This window comes from Emydura macquarii, unplaced genomic scaffold (assembly GCF_026122565.2).
Source record: "Emydura macquarii macquarii isolate MOO-44397 ecotype Brisbane River unplaced genomic scaffold, CSIRO-AGI_Emac_v2 contig_968, whole genome shotgun sequence".
NCBI lineage: Eukaryota > Metazoa > Chordata > Testudines > Chelidae > Emydura > Emydura macquarii.
In genome coordinates this window covers 9,388,308-9,407,389 of record NW_027131105.1, presented here as the reverse complement: position 1 = coordinate 9,407,389, position 19,082 = coordinate 9,388,308, and the positions used below count along the sequence as shown (strand labels likewise).

The following is a 19,082-nucleotide window of genomic DNA, read 5'->3' as shown; positions in this document are numbered from 1 at the left end:
CAACTTCCCTAGCTCTGGTGTGAGGGAAGGGAAGCAGTAATTTACTGCTGTCCTATACTAGAATTATAAGATTTTCTGTGGCAGAGCATTACTGCTCTGGGGTGGAAAGAGAGTAACTGAATGCTAATCCTGCACACCTGACCCAAGGCATGAATAAGGGTGGCAGAATCTAAGCCCTTACAAAGGGCCAATTTCACTTTAAACCCCCCCAGGAAACAATAAAGGCCATTTACAGTGTAACTGTAATACTTACTGAATCCCAAACGAGACCAGAGAAACACCCACAACTAGCAAGTCCAGCAAATTGAAGTAATTCCTGCAGAAAGACCCTTTGTGAAGGAATGCTCCAAAGGCGGTCATCTAAAAATAGAATGGTTACACATTTACTCTCTGTTTTTCTTCATTTAAGCTCAAATTTAGGCTGTTTACAAGACACCTGTTGAGGGTGCAAATGTATAATCAAACTTTTTACCTGTTACAACAATTAATATACAAAACAGTCTGAATATATAGGCATCCAAATTAAACAATTTGCACTTAAGCAACAGAACCAGATGTGTTAATTGTTCCTGATATCAGTAAATGTTACACTTCTGTGTTGTGCACAGAAGCTGAACCAGTTAGACCTTTACCATAGCAGTGACTTTAAAAGAAGAGTTAAAAACTTTTGTGCTGACTAATGGTAAGGTCCAGATTCTTCCCCCTGCTCCTATATATTGTTCTGAGGGGAGTAAGAGCTCTAAAGGGGCTGCAAAAGCCTGGGAGAAAAAGCTGATGCAGAAGCAGTGTAGGGCTGTCATATGCCGCTCTAGGCTGCCCCTCCTCCCAGCCTCTACTGTAGGGGATGTGCTGGGTCATGAAGGGGTGTATCAGGGAATAGGCAAGGGAGTGGTTGTAGCGCTGAGGAGGACAGTCCTTTCTGGCTGTGAGTCAGCCTACAGGTAGCTGCCGAGAGGTTACACTTAGAGCAGCCCCTGTTCTACATTATGCTAGAGGTTGCCCTGGCCCTGGGTGCAGGCAGAATCTGGGCAGCACAGAGATGTCCCTGGATGGTGCAAAACACCCAAGTCTATTAAAAATCTCTCTAACTTAATTAAGATGATATATTGGTTCAAAAATGGATAGATGAAAACCTATTAAACCAATTATAAACACAAAACAGGGATTTAAAATAGAATTTTCTTTTTATGTATGGATTTTAATAGATATAGACTGAGCCTTAAACACCTAACTAATCTGAACAAAAATTGTAGGTACTGTCAAAATACCTGGTAGTCAGACAGACCCAATTCATCTGCTGTGTGAATACAGGACCTAATCTTCTAATACTCTAAATACCTCTTGGGAACTGCTGAGCACCCTCCACTACCATTGACTTCCAGGGGAATTGAGAGCACTCAGTACCTCTCAGGAAGTGCTTGTTATTATCTCCATAGTACTGGGACCGTAATTTTAATTCATTACTTAGAAATAAAAAAAGATATAGTCACATAAAAAGACAGATCTAAGTGTTCCCATATTTACATGGCTGCCCTCTGCTTTAATAAGTCCCATCTGAAGCCTTTGAAGAAAACTGTCATGCAAAAAAAATCAGCTTGTTCTTTAAAAGCGGAAAGGCCGAGGGCAAGGCTAGGAAGTGGATGAGAAGTATTGAAGTACTGAACATGGTTGCAGCTCAGCACTCAATGGAAGCTTGGTAGTTGCCCAGAAGTTACTAAACAGGGTGAGTTTCTACTGTTCTGTGATCAGCTAATGTTGTTGTCTCTTCCTCTGGCATAAAATTCCACAGGAATGCTGACTGGCCAACATAGGTATGCCATTGGCAGAATTGGGGCAGGGGCAGAAGTCACACCCTTTACACCGTTCCAGCAGAACAAACAGGATGGAAAGCTGGTTTAAAGAACCAGCTGGGATTCCCACTGTGTAAGGGAATTCTTGGGTGACATAAGCTTATACAGTGGCTTCTGTATTCAGTCTTGAACCCCACATGGGGACATGTTAGGGTTTGAGTGGTTGTGGCTGCAGCTCAGCCAGTGAAATGGACCATGAGCGGTCGTTCCACCTGATGAAAGTTAGACTAGCCTCGAAATTGCTTTGACTTGCAACAGGAGCTAAACTAGCCCCAGTTCCCTGATAATTAAGGGTGCATTGGGTATTCTCATTTAAAGCAAAGATTCAATCATTTTGTTATGTATGAAAATAATACTACATATCTTCCCCAAACTTATTGCATTTACTCTTTGAGATCAGAATTAATTTTCTAAGAATTTACCAGTAGTGTCAGTACCCGACTATAATAGAGATTTTTTAAAACATTTGTAATCCCATATTAGATTACACTCACTTCTTAAGAGTTTTTCATTCTGTCCCTCCCCCCGTGGTGTCACTATAGGGCAGAGTAAAGGTTGCATGTGTGCCTTAGCTGCATATTTCTGTCTTACTATGTTTGGATTTCTTTATGTTTTAACCTTAACTCTGAATTTCTTTGGTTTCAATGCTTGTTTTTGGGATAATTACAACATTCTTTTAATACATTTTACCTTTTCAATGCTTGTTTTTGGGATAATTACAACATTCTTGTAATATATCTATATATAACTCCAGTTTCACCTTTTTTTGGTCTGGATTATTGTACCATAATGTTTTCTAAATGTTTAATCCTGAATTAATTCTTGTAGTGTGTGTTTTTCAACAGGACTTGTGCATTGTACAAAGCACAGTGCAAAACCCAGCATAAACAATATAAAGAGCTCTAATCATAAGCAAATATAGCCAAAGTTTGAGACGTGTTAGTAAAGCAAAGCACTGCAAATGTACATGTCACGTTCTGATTACCTATTCCCATCTTTTAAGGTGCAGTTCATTTTTCTTTACAAATACACCTTAATTGCACTGCAAGACACAGCCCATTGGAGAATGTGGAGTCAGGAGTATCAGCATTTTTGACTGAGCAAATCCTTTGTGGATACGTATGAGGCATGGAGGGCACATAATGAGAGAACCCTTGAAGCAGACTTTCAGACACCTTAACAGTGCTTCCTAAGCTGCACACAGATCTTTATAGTTGCTGAGCAAACTGAACTATCTTTATCTCAGCTTGTCAGATAAGGGAAAGGTAAGCTATATACTTGGCAGTTGCTTAACATGTGCTAGCTTATTCTGACCACTGCACCGCCGCAGAATCAAGTGCAGAACTTAATAGAAGTGAACAGTAATTTAAAGGTGACCAATAACACAAAAGAAAGTTTCCCAGTCGGGATATAAGATGCTGTCAGGGAACACAGAGGACATGCCTCCATTTAGCTCCCAGTATACCACAAAAAAATCTGTAGAGTCAGTAGACACTTTCTGGATGTATTTAGCCCAGATATAGGCCAAATTCATCCTTGAGGTAACTCCACTGACTACAAGGGGTGAATTTTACTCTTTCTGTTCTAAGGAATGCCCTAAACAGAGCTCCACAGTCAAAAAGACCATCACTCAACCACTTCAGTTTCTTAGATTTAGGAGTGACCAGTTTCACTAGTGCCAGGAACAGATTCTTCAGAGGTTCCTGAAGTTTAGTGGAGTCACTGTCAATATGATGCAAAATGAAAAAGGAGATGATGGAGAGGGGAAGAACACGGACACAGAGACAGAAGAAACCTACTAGGTCCATGGGTGATGGACTCAAGGACAAGTACTGGTGTCCCCTACAGCATCAATTCTTGTGTATATTTTTAGTCTGCTTTCACAGTCCCAAGCAATGGGGCTTCCACCATTTTCCCTGAGTGATTCTTTCACAGTCTAATAGACCTCAATGTCAGGAAGATATTTGTGATCATTAGCATGAATTTTCCTTTTCTTAATTTAATCCAGTACACCTAGTTATATCCCCTAGAACCATGCTAATTTCTCTCTCTCCTCAGAGAAATGCAACCAGAATTGAAGGTGTGGGAACAGAGGTCGATACAGCCTGCTGCTCAAAGGATGCAGATGTTCTACTGACTCCTATCTACCTCAGAAAGGACAGCATCACTTTTAATGAAGTAAGTGAGATCCTCAAATTCAGACTTTTTGCAAGTGCCTTGATCCAACATGACTGTTTTGCCAAGTGTTTAATTCTCTCTGCTCATCTCTCAGCCTTGCTTTGATTTACCAATGGCAAGGACCTAGGGGGTTCTTCACCTTACTTGGTAACATGGAGCTTGAATCATCTGCTGGGATCATCTGCTGGCATGTCTCACCTAATCAGTTCCCTGCCATTGCAGTACACTGGTGATCCCTCAATCTCTCCTGTTCTCTGTCTGGGGCTCACAACAGTTTCATCCCCTAAGGACTGAATGCTTTAGTTTAAACCAAGTTATTGGTCTCAATATAGCGGTATCTGGGTGAAATATAATGGCCTGTGTTATACAGGAGGTCAGACAAGATGATCTAATGGTCCCTTCTGGCGTTAAACTCTATGGAACTAGAAAATAATAAATAATAAGAATACTTAGAACTTATTCTAACATTCTACATCTTCAGAGCTTTTTACAAATATTAACTAATTAACTAATTTCTTAGCAGGCTCCTTACTACTGAATATGTGAAACCATGGGATATAAACTGGAATAGGTGAACATTTACAAACATAAAAATAGTTTACAATATAAAATACAGCTTATCTTGTAAACAGCCCAAATATTGCATTATCTGTTATTAATCAAAATGCATTCATTGTGAAAAGAACAAACCAATATGAACAAAACTGGTAGAAGAGTTTTTGTTATGCTTAATCCTCAACTGGAAATGCAAAGTTTATGTATGGATTCTTACTATACCAGAAATTCACTGGTATATGTCAGGGCTACTCAGCAAGTGACTGGTGGCTGTTGATTACTGCATGAAGCTTTCAAGCATCTTGTGAGGGCTATAACATGTATATAGCTCTAAAGAAGTGTTTTATTTATACATTACTAATTATTCTTCATGATTCATTCTCCATTTGTCTCCTAAACAGCATCAGGTAAACATAAACCCTAGTTTTACTGCTGCTTTACCGGAGTAATCTTCATAGAACTGAAAGTTGAGTAGCCCTGGTGTATGTTCTTAGTAATCAGTACACAAACTGAACATTCAAATGCCAATTCTGAACTCATGCATGGGTAATACATTTAAGCAAGCATATTTATGCCTTATTGAGTATTTAAATGTATGCCCAAGATAAGATAAAACGCAAAGTATCTTAGAATATAAATAAATGCAAGATAACTTGCAAGTCCTGTTGCAAGAAAATAGTTGTCTACTATTTTAGCTCTATGAATATAGTTCAGCAAGAGAAATGAAAAAATCCATGCTCCCTCTTTAAAAGATTTATGATCTTTTTGGATATGCTAGAACAAGGAGGAGGAAAGCTCATGCGCAGTGAATTGTTTTTCCCTTTTCTGACAAAATGTAAGTGTTAAAAAGGGTAAAAAATGAATTATTAAATTGATGTGATGATAAAAAGTAGCTTCTACATGCACCCAAAGGTAAAAGATAACCAATCAAAACTATAAGATATTGTCGAATAACAAAAAAATCCTTTGGTTTAAAAAAAGTTTAGCTTTGATCGTTTAGGGAAAAGGCGGAGAACACTTCAAGTGCCTTTTCTTGGCAGGTGACACACAAGGAAAATCCTTTTAAATAAACTTCTTTGTAAACCTGTTACCTTCAAAATGATCTCAAATGTAAACATACTAGTGAAGACATAATCTGCATACCCTAGGATCTGGAAGGTAAACAAAAAGTTACAAACATTATTGCTAAAGCTGCTTTTGAGCTAACAAGGATCAATTAACAATTCATTACCTTTAACAGGATTTCAACAGTAAAGATGGCTGTGAAAGCATAGTCAAAGTAACCAAGTATCTGCAAGGTATAATATGTGCCACAGTAAGAAATCCATCTATAAATAAGTATTTACCATTTAGATCACATGCACAAGACACCTATTTTAATCTAAGAATTTAGTTGGGAAATGTAGGCAAAGCAATTTAAACTTTTGGCTTCTGTGCAGCCTTTTCTGTTCAATTTAAAGTTCATTAGAAGCCACTAAGCTCAAAGTGAGATTTCTTCCATCAATCATAAAATGATATGACCAAATATGTAACATTTCCTTTCAATTCAGACCTTTCTCCTATCAGCTTTCAGATGTACTTTCTTCTGCTTCTAATACACTTTACAGGCTCTCACTCATACAAAAAGCTTATTAATAATGTACTTTTTTCATCATGGTATTGCATCGAAAAATTAGACTGTTGTATACTCTTGTCAGATTTACTAAACTAGTCTAAATATTCCTATGTTGTATTTTGTTGGTGTGGTAGGCTGTATGTGCTTGGCTAGAGGATCACATAGCAAAATTAATGAATAAGTAAATTACCTAAAATCTACTAATGCATTTACTTTTTCTCCTGTATTTTGGAGTATATAGCTGTGAGTTAGTTATGGGAAATTAAATAAAAACAACACTAAGGTCAAAGGTGTTGTGCAGAATTTTCAGAATGTTCTTGGGTGAAATCCTTGCTCCACTGAAGTCAATGGGAGTATTGCCATAGACTTCAACAGATCCAGGATTTCACCCCTTTAAGGAAACAGTGCATTTATCTTCAGCACCTACCCCGGGCAACTAACATGCAATCCAGCATTAATTTTCCTTTCAAGAGAACTACCCAACTATCCATTTGTTCCTCTGGTCAGAAATATGGTGCCAGTGATCAGCAGCTAGTGAAATGGCAAAGAAAATTCAATAATGGACAATAAGGAAAAGGATGCCCATATAAGATTACACACAGAGAAATCTACTTTTCATTTTCAGCCAAAGCCCAGATGTTTCTGGTCCCTGCAATAGCTGAAGAAATATAAACGCTAAAGCCTTTCAACAAAAAGTGGCAAGAAACCCATTCTGGAATATCAAAGGAAGTATTGCAAACCATTACACTGCAGCATGACAACAGTGTTTTATTTTGTTTTCATATTTTCACCAAGAACCACTGTTTCCCCTCAGTATATCTGTTCTGGAGCTAGGCAAAATGCTGGGGTAGCACATTTTGAGCTGGTCAGCTAGCATTCAAAGAGAGCATGGCCTGCTGGGTCAGATATATAGCCAAGGCAGGCTGCCCTCCTCCTGCATTCTTACTAATATCATGAACTATAGTAGCATAGGTACAGACACCATGGTCATCAGTGGGGATCAAACCCAGGACACTCACACTAAAAGCACAGAACATTGCTAACTGAGTTAAAGAGGTAACTTCTTCAACTTTGAGTAGAAGGCTCCCATAGTCACATGGGTCATCCTCCAAAAGGAGATGTGATCCTGCGCACTAAACCCCATTAGCAAAGCTTGCCCCGGACACATCTGAGGCCTCCTGGAATTCAAGAGTGCCATTTAGAATGAGGGGCCATATTTGTAGAGATATCACCTCCAGCAGTAGGGACCAAACTTCTCACCACTTCCTGGACCTTCAGCTTCCAAAGCACAAGTCTCTACCACCTCAGCTAACAGAGCAGCACCATTTGCTGTCATTAATTAAAAGGTTCTTTTACTCACTGGGGCCAGCCACTGGTGGGAAACATGATCACATGTATTAGGCCAATGTAGCACTCAGAGGCAGGAGTATGGGCACGACACACTGCACATATCTGCAAGAAGGAGGACTCCTGTCCCCAGCTCCATTTCCATCAGGTGTTCTGCCTGTGTGTCCCCTGCACAGGGATAATCCTTTATGGCATTCTCAATCCTGCCATGTATTGGAGCCAGCTGATCAACGAACGTGGAATGGATATGAAAGTTAACCATATAGTTCTAGATGTTTGGATGGGAACATGCTCTCTTTCTTAACTCACCCATGGACATAAATGAGCCCTAAAGGTTCCAAGTTACATAAGTCATGCTGTTTTTAATACTATGGTGAAACTATGGTATTTGGCCTCAAACACCATTAAAAATATAAAACTGCATTAATTCAGTGGTAGACATTAGTAAGGAAACATTTAACGTATCGTGATTAGAATACCAGGCTTATAAGAAGATTTTTGCAACTTATTATATTACAATAAAATAAAAGCTTCCTTTTATGTGTTCCACTGATCCCAAAGCATTTACAATATTAATAAAGCCATATAATTAATTAATCTATCTATTTAATATTTAGGACACTGATCATCATGGCATTTGCAGTGAAAACTTCTCTGAAAATAAGAGGTTAGCTTCATTTTTCAAATGGGTAAACTCAGTCAGAGAGATGTTAATTGCCTTGTCTTGGCCACAGAACAAATTAGAGTGAACAGGGAACATAACTCAGGGTCACAAATCCCAGGTTCATGCTTTAAGCACTCCACCCTACTAACTCTCCATGGATTTACAGTCTATATACCTGTAAAAAAAAACCACTATTGAATGATGCAAAATGAACCCTGGCAGAGATACGCAAATCCATACTGCTAGATGAAGTTTCCCAAACAGGTGAATGAAAGCTATTGACATTTTCCTTGTCATTTAAATCAGTGCCAAATGCTGAAAAATGTACTTCCAAAGGCACTACCAACAATTCAACATCTACACAGTGGGTACAGCTCAAAAAGCATGGTTAGAAAGAAAGAAAGAAAGAAAGAAAGAAAGAAAGAAAGAAAAAGAAAATTTCTCAAGTTGACAATTAAAAATCAGACTGCAACTGCTGAACAGTATTACTTTGTTAATGCACGAATATCTTCATGCACAGAATTGATAGGGCTGCCCGTATGTCTTTGGATTCATCATGAGATAACTCTTGCATATATGAAAGAAGCAAGGGGGAGAACAGGAGAAAGGAGATTTCTATTCATAGATGAATTGCATACCAATGTACATAGCACATGGCTCTGCAAAAACAGATACATTTCTACCTAGTAATTTTTTCTTTCATTGTCAGGGTATATAATGTATTTTTATAAGCTGAAAAAATATTCAAAATCGGATTCAATTAATAGCACAGTTGTTTAATTTAATTAAAACGTTCTGCTCTTCACGTCCTAAATTTTTAAAATTAAATTGTTCATTTGATTTTTTTAATTTATATGTGGCCTGATCTTGCCACCAATACTCATGTAATTGAAATAACTAAGTCTACTTGCATGAGAAAAGATCAGGCCCATAATGTCATCAACACAGATAAAAAGTAAAATTCATTTGGAATTAAAATATGCTTTCTCTGTTCCATGCATTTCTTTTCAAAGGGATCCATGCTAGTTAGTACAGGTAGTACAAATAGTATTATATTCTTTATAAAACTATAAAATATTTAACATTTTACTATGTATAGAGAATAAAAAAAAATCAGGTATATGTAGACTGGTTAAAATGTAGGTCTATCCTATAAAAATAAGAATATTCCAAGCATAATGATTACTTATTAATCAGGAGAAGGGCACAATAAGTTAAAAATGTGTTACGTATAATCATTTACATATTTTTTGCTTACATTATTTCGAAAAGAGTGACTGCGAATTGGGTCTTCTGCTGCTAGGGAAACACTACTGAGCATGATGAAGACAAGGATGAGGTTGGTAAAGATGTGGTGGTTGATGAGCCTGTGGCATCCCACTCGAATTCTGAAAAAGAAACAGAAAAATATGTGTATAAATAATTTACAGCAGGCACGGATCACATATAGCAAGTATTCTAAGCTTCTCTGCCAAGAATTATGGTAACAATTCCTAAAGCAGGGCTGGATTCTGCTTTCAGATAAACCAATGTAAATCCAGAGCAACTGCTTTAGTTAAAAACACTGTAAAAGATTTCAGAATCTGGCCCACAGACTTTGAGACTGGAATAGTCAAAGGAGTCTAAGGGAGGTAGGTTCCCAGTTCCCATGGATTTTCAATGGGATTTTGATGCCTTACTCCTCTAAAGTTTCTTTATAAACCCCATGATTGGGCCCCACTATGCATGCAAACGGGTCCATGCTATCAGATATTCCTGTGCAGGAGTAAAGCCTTAATTTCAGGCTCAATAAGTGTGATTCAACTCTCACTAAAGAAAATGAAAGCATTCCTAAATTGACTTCAGTGGGAGTTGGACTGAGCTCAGTATCTCATTTAGATACTTAAGGGCCCTATTCAAACCAAAATTTCCTAATGAGGCTACCAGCTGTTTCAAGATTGTGCTTGCTATTAGGATGCAACCACATAATGCTGATTTCAGCTTCACACTAGAGTCATTGGACCAAATTCTGGTCTCATCCCAGCTGAACACTTCAGTAGAGTTACTCCAGATTTACATCAATGGGAAAAGAGAATCAGCAGAATGAAATAGTTTTGAAAGTTTCCCATGAGGAGTCAGTGGGGTTTTTAAGGAATCTATTCTCCTGTTAGTAAATAGAGGATTTCCATATGTTCTGGTGGTACTGCTAATTACCTTCCATGATAACACAAGCTACCTACTTCACTAAGAGTAGGAAAAACCACAAACCCACAGTCCCAAGCAAAATCCTCCCCAGAGTCAAGAGGATTTTTGGTGTGTATGAGGACTGTAAGATAGTGACTTTGAGCTAAGCACCAGAACCGAAATTGGCATCAGTAGGAGCTGTGGGTGTTTGGCATCTTTGGGAATCTGGCCTTAATGTCTGAAGAGCTTACATGTGCTAAATTAAAATTGAACATATATACGTTTAAAACTATGTAGTTGAAATAATTTTCTTTTTAGTGAATTTAGTGTTTGTGAAAAGTGCCAAATGGACAGATCTGGAGACTGAAGTCATTTATCAACTGATTCGGTACATCGGGGGCAGCAGGAGAACAAGCTGTACCACACAAACACAGCTCCACAAATGTTCCTCAATCCTGACCTGGAATGACCTCTAGTCCTGAGAGGGTAGCTCTGTCCTGAAGCCAAGTCAGTCTTTAACCTCTGCGCTGTGAATGCCAGTGAGGTTGCTAGTTGTGTTGGTAGTTTTATGAGGTGAACTTTATTCACTTCACATGCACAATCAAACAGTCACTAGATGTTCATAGTTTCAATCAACTAACAAAACAGCTTTTTCACTACTGCTCAAGTCTGAAATCATAGAGATGAAAGGATCCATATCCCAATCCCAATTCCCTAAAGCATAGAGCTTTTATTGTTTTTATTTTTATTGTTTTTATTTATCTTTGCTTTCAAAGTTAGCTGGAATGCTGAATTTTGGAAAATACCACCATCCCAACAGAGGTAGAAGAAACCAAATTCATTTATTTAATTAATTATATAAGGTCTAATCTTGCTTCATTGAAGTCAATGGCAGTTCCAGCCTAGACTTCAATGAGGGCAGAATTAACTCTTCAGTGATGAAGCCCCAAGGCGCAGAAGTGATATTTATAAAGATGATATTTACGGGTTGGTGCTGCTGAAAATGAAGAAGGCACTCCCTTCAGGAATTGGTGTTATCTTCTCCTTCATATTTAGTTCAGATATTCTTCGGGGGCGTGGGCCAGCTGGTACCTCTGGTTCATCTTCCTCATCTTCCTCATCTTCACCTACTTTAAATTAAACACTTTTTTACTATAAAATAAAAAAGATTTTTGTTCATAACAATATAAAAGTATTGCTTGTATTAAAATATATATTAAACAGATGGCCTTAAAATCTGTTAATTAATATGTGAACATTCCCCTAAGAGTCATACACATATCTTTCATTAACCAATTTACACACCAAAGGGACTCTACAGGGAGCTTTTCATAGTTATTTAGGGCCTACTTGCTATTGAAAGTCAGGGCAGTGCTTCAAAGTCCTTACCACATCAGAGGGAGTGGTAGTGGCTTTAGGTTAATTTCTGCAATGGATTGGTGGCTTTTCCTCCACCTATTCCAAAACCTCTCACTTTCCTGTGTACAAAGTTCAAGTAAATGAGCTCTGTGCAGTTGTGGATGTGAATGCCATCCACCTGCCCCAATGGGTGGAAAACCTAATGGGCAGTGATTGGGACAGCCCCCCCCCCCCATTTTAATATTATCTGTCCCCTTCCTAGGGTGTGTGTGAAAGGATTCAGAAGAGCAAACAGTCCTAGGAGTAGGCTGAGGAGAGTCTATCCCAAGTTTTGGGTTATATAGTTGGAGCCCTGTAACACCTGCACTGGAACTGCTTAAAATGCCTGATAGGTGAGAGTCTGGGTAACAAGGTGGGTAGCACCTCTGCCCTGTGTTAAGTTTAATAAAACTGAAGCCTGCCACTTATCATCCCTATGTCTGTCCTCACTCGCCGATGTGTCCAATCAAGTGTTCATAGAGAGGTAGTAGGATGTATGTAACAGCTCTACAGTTGATGAGACAGAAGCAACCTGATTTTTGAGTGAAATATGTGTTAGCAGGAAGCCATCGGATGCATATAAGATGACAGGGCCTGAATGGTATTCTCTCTGGAACATTCTTTGCCATCTACACATTTCAGGGAAATTCCAGATTCTGCCCCAAAGCTAGATAAGTATCATCAGATTGGCCATCAAACTGACAATTTTAATTATTTTACTGTATGTGTACTATCTAAAGGGGCTGCAGAAAAAGCAATAGCACTGCATTCTATAGGCCAATATAACTGCTGGCATCAGAGGGTCCAACTCCACTGACTTCAAAGTAATTGAATCAAGATATAGTAATAGTAAAAGTGACCCTACATTTATATTTCAGTGTACTGACTTAAACATGTTTATAGTTTTGCTGACATACCTGGTACATCACAAGGTGGATAGGGGTCTTTGTCCTCATCTTCTTCTCTATATTCAGCAATTGTAACCTATGGCAATGGCAAAGAGACTCTTCAGAAGAAAATTAAACTTCAGCATTTAATGGATGCATGTAGATGAACCAAAAACCAAAACAAAAAAACTATGCAGTACTAAAAAAGCCAGGTACATGCATACTCTCAGAGTGTAACAACAGAGCCTTGTTTGTGTGGCTTTGATCATTTTGGAAGTGGACAAGAGAGGAAAGCTGTAATTTTTTTTTAAAAAGCCTATTTTTAAAACCCCCATATACATTTTTGAGATTATACAATTAGGCAAAAAGACCTGCTGAATATAATAGGGATAAAACCAGTAGGGTTCTATGGAAATTACATAGAGTGGTTTAAAAATTCTATAGGAAGTTTATCATTCACTCTTTATTGCCTTCTATAGGACTTTTCCAGTGGAAATCTACAAGGACCCTAATGCTACAGGCAATGCTAAACCTGACAATGTTAATTTAGGCTATGTCTACACTTACGGCAGCAAAATCGCCGCTGTCAGATCAACTTATCTGGATCAACTGAGCGGTCAGTGAAGACCCACTCAGTCGATCCAGAAGTTGACATACTAAAACCACCTCCTTAAGTGTTCCCGTCAGCATAGTACAGTGAAGACGGCGCGCAGAAGAGAAGCACAGAAGTCGACGGGAGTTACACAAGTTCTTTGCGTACTTTGCATAACTCCCGTTGACTGCTGCCGAATCGCTGAGGTAAGTGTAGACCAAGCCTTATTCTCAGCTCTAAAACTCCTCTCCCCAGAGAAATTGTGGGGAATCAAGAGGAACAGATGCAGCCATTCTGCCAGGAGCTATCCACCCATAGGAGCTGTTGGGGCCTTTGAGGTGGTCTGAAACTGCATAGATCTCATGGGAACAGCAGGTTCTGTGGGCCCAACCCTTTGCCAGTTCTGTGAGGATGAAAACCCTGGGCATTCACAGTCTCCTGTCCCTTATATGGGGGGAAAAACACTGCAGAGAAAATGTTACCTTAAATAAGAAATCACATAGTGCACATCTGTGTTGAAAAGAGCTTATTAACATAAACAGCAGAGCCACTTTTTAACAGCATAAAAATATTTGTGGAGAAATAAACACCTTATTATCCTTGGCCTTCTTGTGATCACCTTCTGATTTGTTACCTTTTTTATTTTCCAGACTCTCTTTTCTAAGAAAAAAAGGAAGGGAAAGGAAAGAAAAGAAACAAAAACAAAAACAAAAAACCCCATTAAGTAAAGAGCAAAGACTGAAGAAAGAAGGCTTTTTAACTGATTCCACACACTCTATTAAAAATTAAGAGATTATGCCTATGGAAATATAAGGAGATACTTGATTTGAAGTGGCATTTACAGAGAACATGACATGCCACATACAAAGGTAATAAAGCATGTTTCATCCCAGTGCACTAGATAATTTAACAGATTATCATTTTACATATAACTCTAGAAGCTAATCCCTAAAAATGCAATTCATTATCCTTATAGGAATACCAAGGGATAAACTGTACTCTTGGATTCATGCACACAACTCTTATGACTTCCATGGGACTACACTGTCTCCAGTGGAAGATTTGTTTGTTTTCTATGCTTTGCAACTTTGGACAATTGGTTTCACATGTTCATCTAGGGATACAATCATGTTCTAATTGCATAATGAATCTTATAGTCCAATGTTTAAACCTCAGTTGGATTGTCAGCATGTCCTTAATTCACTCCATCATCCCAAAACTTTGGCCAAATTTAAACTAAAATCATATTCACTTGGTCTTTGCTTAATATGTATGGTATCTTCTTTCCTTTTCTTTGATATTAATAAACTATGAAACCTATCAAGATACCCATATAAAGGAATCAACACTCTTGTAAGTGGGTGAATACTGAACTTCTGTCTAGCACCCCAGTGCTATTTTACCTGGCATTCTTTTTTCTCTCCTTTTCTTCTGCTTCTTCTTTCTGAGCTGTATTCAGGCTTTCAGCATCTGCCAAGTTATCCACAGCAATGGCCAAAAAAACATTTAGCAAGATATCTGATTCAAATAATCTTAAGGACATTATGCATTATCACACTGTGTTTGGTTTATTCCTTATCAGTATGAAAAATGACAGAGTGAGAGACATGAAGCCCATGTTCCCAAACTGAGTATATAGCTTTACAAAGCTGGATGTGGTACTTATAATACCTTTACTTACTGGGCCAAATTAATGCTTGCTGTAACTCTATTTAAGCCAACAGAGTTATAGTAGTGATGCTTTAAGCCCACTGATTCTGTCATAACAAACATATACAGCAGGCTGCTTAGCAAAAGAAAGAAATTGAAATTTACAGTGGCATAGACAAGTTCTACCTACTACACACTATCTTTTAGATACTAATTTAGATACTTCAAAAAGTTAAGTTTTACACTGCAATATGTTCTATATGTGCTATATTCCATGTCAAGTTCTGTGCTTCAGCCTGTATCACTGAAGTGTGAATATAAATAGAAGCAGCATAAAAATATAGTCAATGGAATCTAATATTTTTGCCCTATCTACTGGCTCCTAACCTTTTAAGTACTAACTTGTGTCTCAGTTTGGGTAGCCAATGAAAGATGCCTTACTGGGTCAAAGGAGAGTTTCTGGAAGATGGGAGGCATGGAGGGTGAACATTTTGGTGGCGCTAGTCCCAAATAGCTCCATATTCCTACTGCTAGGATCCCCTTACAATGTAGCCTGTACTCCCTAATTATTCAGAAACTGTCAGAACTAACAAGGTGGCATCAGGAAAGGATAGGACATTGCTGACATGGAGATCAGAGTACTTCTATACATGAGGAAGGGGATGGCGGCCAAAAGAAGACAAGCAGACAGAATGAGGTTGTAGGTCCACTTGAGGAGGAAGGGGCAAATATGCTGGTTCTTGTCAGCGTGGTGAGATGGAGATGCCTAGGAAGCTGGCCGGGGTCTCATTTGTTCAGAGAAGGTAGACAGAGGGAACAGAAGCAAGAGAGAGCTCCTGTTTAGAAGCAATGTAGTACAGAAAACATGCATACCTTTTTTACAGTGCTTAACTCAATTACACAGAGGGCAGGTATGTGTCCTAAGTGTCATAATGTTTCAGTCCTCTTTAAGTACTAATTCACTGCTCTATTCAGAAATGCTGACAGCAAATGCAAATGTCACTTGTAAAAATGAAAGGATACAGTTACCACAGATGAAGAGGATAATGAAGTATATACAGACTACCATTCCTGAGGATGCTGGGCCACCATATGCCATTATCCCATCATACATCACAGCATTCCAGTCTTCCCCGGTTAGGATCTAAGAAGCAAATTCATCATTACTGACTGAACAGTCAAAAGACTGAAAGAGGATTATGTTTCCTCTGTCCACAACACACACAGTCATTTTCTAGAACAGATCACTTTGCATAGGATGCTTTATTTAGTAAACACTACAGTAATCTGTTTGTTGTTATAGAATATTCTGATGTTTGCATTTAAATAAGCATCTCTTGGTATAGCTCTATCAGTTTTTATCTACATGAAGCACTTAAGCCAGTGAACTGTATGTCAACAATGATGGTCCAAGATCTAAAAAAAACAGGGTGCCTAAAGGTAAGCTCTTAAATTCTTATGTAGGCATCTAACTAAGTGGCCTAATTTTCAATGGTGCTGCACATACAGCAGCTCCTTCTGAAATCTGCATGCTCAGCCCCTTTGAAAATCTGGACTCTCATTTAGGAACCTAAGTATGGTTTAAGAGGCTAATTTTAGGCATCCATTTTTAAAGAATGTTGGCCACAAACTATACACCATAGTGTGTTACACCTTTCAAATTAAACTGCCCCCGTCTGAGTCCTAACTGGTGCCTGGGACCATTACTATATTGATTTAAATGGAGGGGGTTTTATACTGAATTGGAGCTCAAATGTTATTGGAGAATGAAATGATTTTCCTACTTTCTACTGTTTCTTGCAACTTTGCTGCTATGCAAAAGGACGAGATAGAAAGCAACTTGTTGATTAGTTAAGAGGAGGATTGTTTACAGCTGGTCTGCTATGCATTTAGCAGTTTATTTTGCATTAGTATGGGAGCCCTAATTATTAGAACACAGATTACAGGGCTACTGCATATATTTCTCAGCAATTTAGAAGCTGTTACTTCTATCCCAAAATACCCCCATCACAGTGAGTCTCTCCCCAGATAATTAAGTGACTGTGCAAGAAAGTCATACATGCATAAAGGGCACCATTTCAGTCTCCTAAATCCATATTTGGGCACCTAAATAAGATGTCTGGTTTCTTCAAGCTGTTAAGTATTCAGCAGCTTCCTTGGGAGCTGTGGGAGATTAGCACCTTTGAAAATCAGGTCATTTATTTAGGTGCCTGGATATGGCTGTAGCAGCCTGACTTTAAGCACTCGAGTTTGAAAACACTGACCTAAGTTTTCAAACGGATACTGTCGGTTTAAGAGTGGCCTGTTATTTTTTATTATTTTTTAAGGAAATTTAAGACCTAAATACACATTTCTCCTTAGGATGTATTTCTTTTTAGGATGTCTTTATTTTTAAACTAATTGAAAACAGAACTTCCATTTGAGTGAATGGGAATTGTGCAACGGAGCAAAATATTCAACCAAACCAAACACTGCACTATTGTGTTAATGCCCACCAACCTGGATGTAAAAATGACTAGCACCAAAAAATGAAAGAGAGTAGCCTAATTTCATTGCCCAAGGTGAGAGAAATACAAAAAGTAAACAAACACCATAAACAGTGAAAAGGAAGTTAGATTGTAAGAATTATTTTAGTTTTAATAATCAGTTACTAGCAATATAGATAAGAATATTTAATATATATAATAATAAAAAACTGAGTGTCCTTTAAAGAAATCCATATTTAGCTTTTCATGATATGAAGTGATACAATTCACACAAATATACACTTTTACAATGTTTCTCAATTTATCCTACTAAGTAGTTGAACATTAGAAATACACATATCTGCCACAAAATACACAGTTAACAAGCTTACAGGGAAAACATTAATTGAAATTAAATAAGTTCCAGCTTTTATTTCTAGTCATGTCTTTGATGGACAAAGAAGACTTAATTTAATGAAGTAACATGAAAGCTATGTTGCATAGATAGATCAAATAAGATATGGAACAAATGGTACAAATGGTGCAAAATTACCAGAGTATTGAATTTAATGAGCAGAATGCTACTTAAAGTAAACAGAATAAATAGTATTTGTGATTTTTTTCAGGAGACAAGATTACCTAAACATTTTTGTTGTTCATCAAAGGTAAAACGTTTCATAGGGGGTGAAAGAAAGTTACCTGGAATACAGTTAAAAGAGATTGTGGAAAATTATCGAAGGTGCTCCGTTTTGTTTGAGTTTCATCAAAATTAAATTTGCCTCCAAACAGCTGCATTCCAAGCAATGAGAAGATTATGATGAAGAGGAAAAGCAGAAGCAACAGTGAAGCAATGGACTTCATTGAGTTTAACAAGGATGCTACCAAGTTGCTCAGGGATGTCCAGTGCCTATAAATTAAAATGCGTGTGTTAACACAAAAAAAACTGTAAAAGAACAGTGTGTGATGAAATATTACAAAAGAGCTGCTGATCACCATACAAGTACCCCTAAAATTAGCAGCAAGAAAATGCATTATTTCATAATCTTACCTTGTCACTTTAAAAATACGTAGAAGACGAACACAGCGAAACACTGAGATTCCCAAGGGTGACATAATTTCCAACTCCACCAGTATGGTTTCAACAATGCCACCACAAACAACGAAGCAATCAAAACGGTTAAAGAGGGATACAAAATAAGCCTGTAGGCCCAAGCTGTACATCTTTACTAACATTTCACAGGTGAATAAAGCCAGAAGAACTTTGTTTGCAGTATCTGAAACAAAACATTCAGAAAATTATAAAGTTTTAAATACGTCTGATTTATTTTGTAGATCTCCTATTTCAACTACCTTTTATCCATTTTCCTGGCCAGTTAGCCTACCTCTTTGGAGGGAAATACACATTTCTCCCTTTGCATTTGATACCAATCTTTTGCCTACCTGCATGAAACATCCAATTCCTCCCTTTGATCTAAAAATGCTACATCATTCTAATTTATTGTGTAATTTAACCAGTCAAAATCATAGTTCAAACCCAGACTGAAATTAAGGCAAAATAATTCACAGCCTATTCTGCTGTGCAAGTTAACATTTGTCCTTCCTTATCTTTATTAACACAGTTTGACAATATAATGGCACATATTTACAATTTGGCACTGTAGGTTTTTGCCTGTATGTTATGTCATTAAACTGTTGCAGCTGTGGAAACAGAAAACATT

General features: G+C 37.9%; 1 protein-coding gene across 2 annotated transcripts in view; it reads right to left on the bottom strand.

Annotated features, from left to right (window-relative positions):
* CACNA1D (calcium voltage-gated channel subunit alpha1 D) overlaps positions 1 to 19,082 on the bottom strand; it is a 355,484-nt gene that overhangs the window by 85,485 nt on the left and 250,917 nt on the right. For both annotated transcript variants that reach the window (XM_067544171.1, XM_067544172.1), the window contains 10 exons: positions 18,413 to 18,638; positions 18,064 to 18,271; positions 15,923 to 16,043; positions 14,653 to 14,767; positions 13,840 to 13,909; positions 12,688 to 12,754; positions 11,358 to 11,502; positions 9,468 to 9,597; positions 5,815 to 5,874; positions 254 to 360 (listed from right to left, as the gene is read on the bottom strand). In XM_067544171.1, coding sequence (XP_067400272.1) covers positions 254 to 360; positions 5,815 to 5,874; positions 9,468 to 9,597; positions 11,358 to 11,502; positions 12,688 to 12,754; positions 13,840 to 13,909; positions 14,653 to 14,767; positions 15,923 to 16,043; positions 18,064 to 18,271; positions 18,413 to 18,638 — 1,249 coding nt within the window. The remainder of the gene's footprint in view (positions 1 to 253; positions 361 to 5,814; positions 5,875 to 9,467; positions 9,598 to 11,357; positions 11,503 to 12,687; positions 12,755 to 13,839; positions 13,910 to 14,652; positions 14,768 to 15,922; positions 16,044 to 18,063; positions 18,272 to 18,412; positions 18,639 to 19,082) is intronic.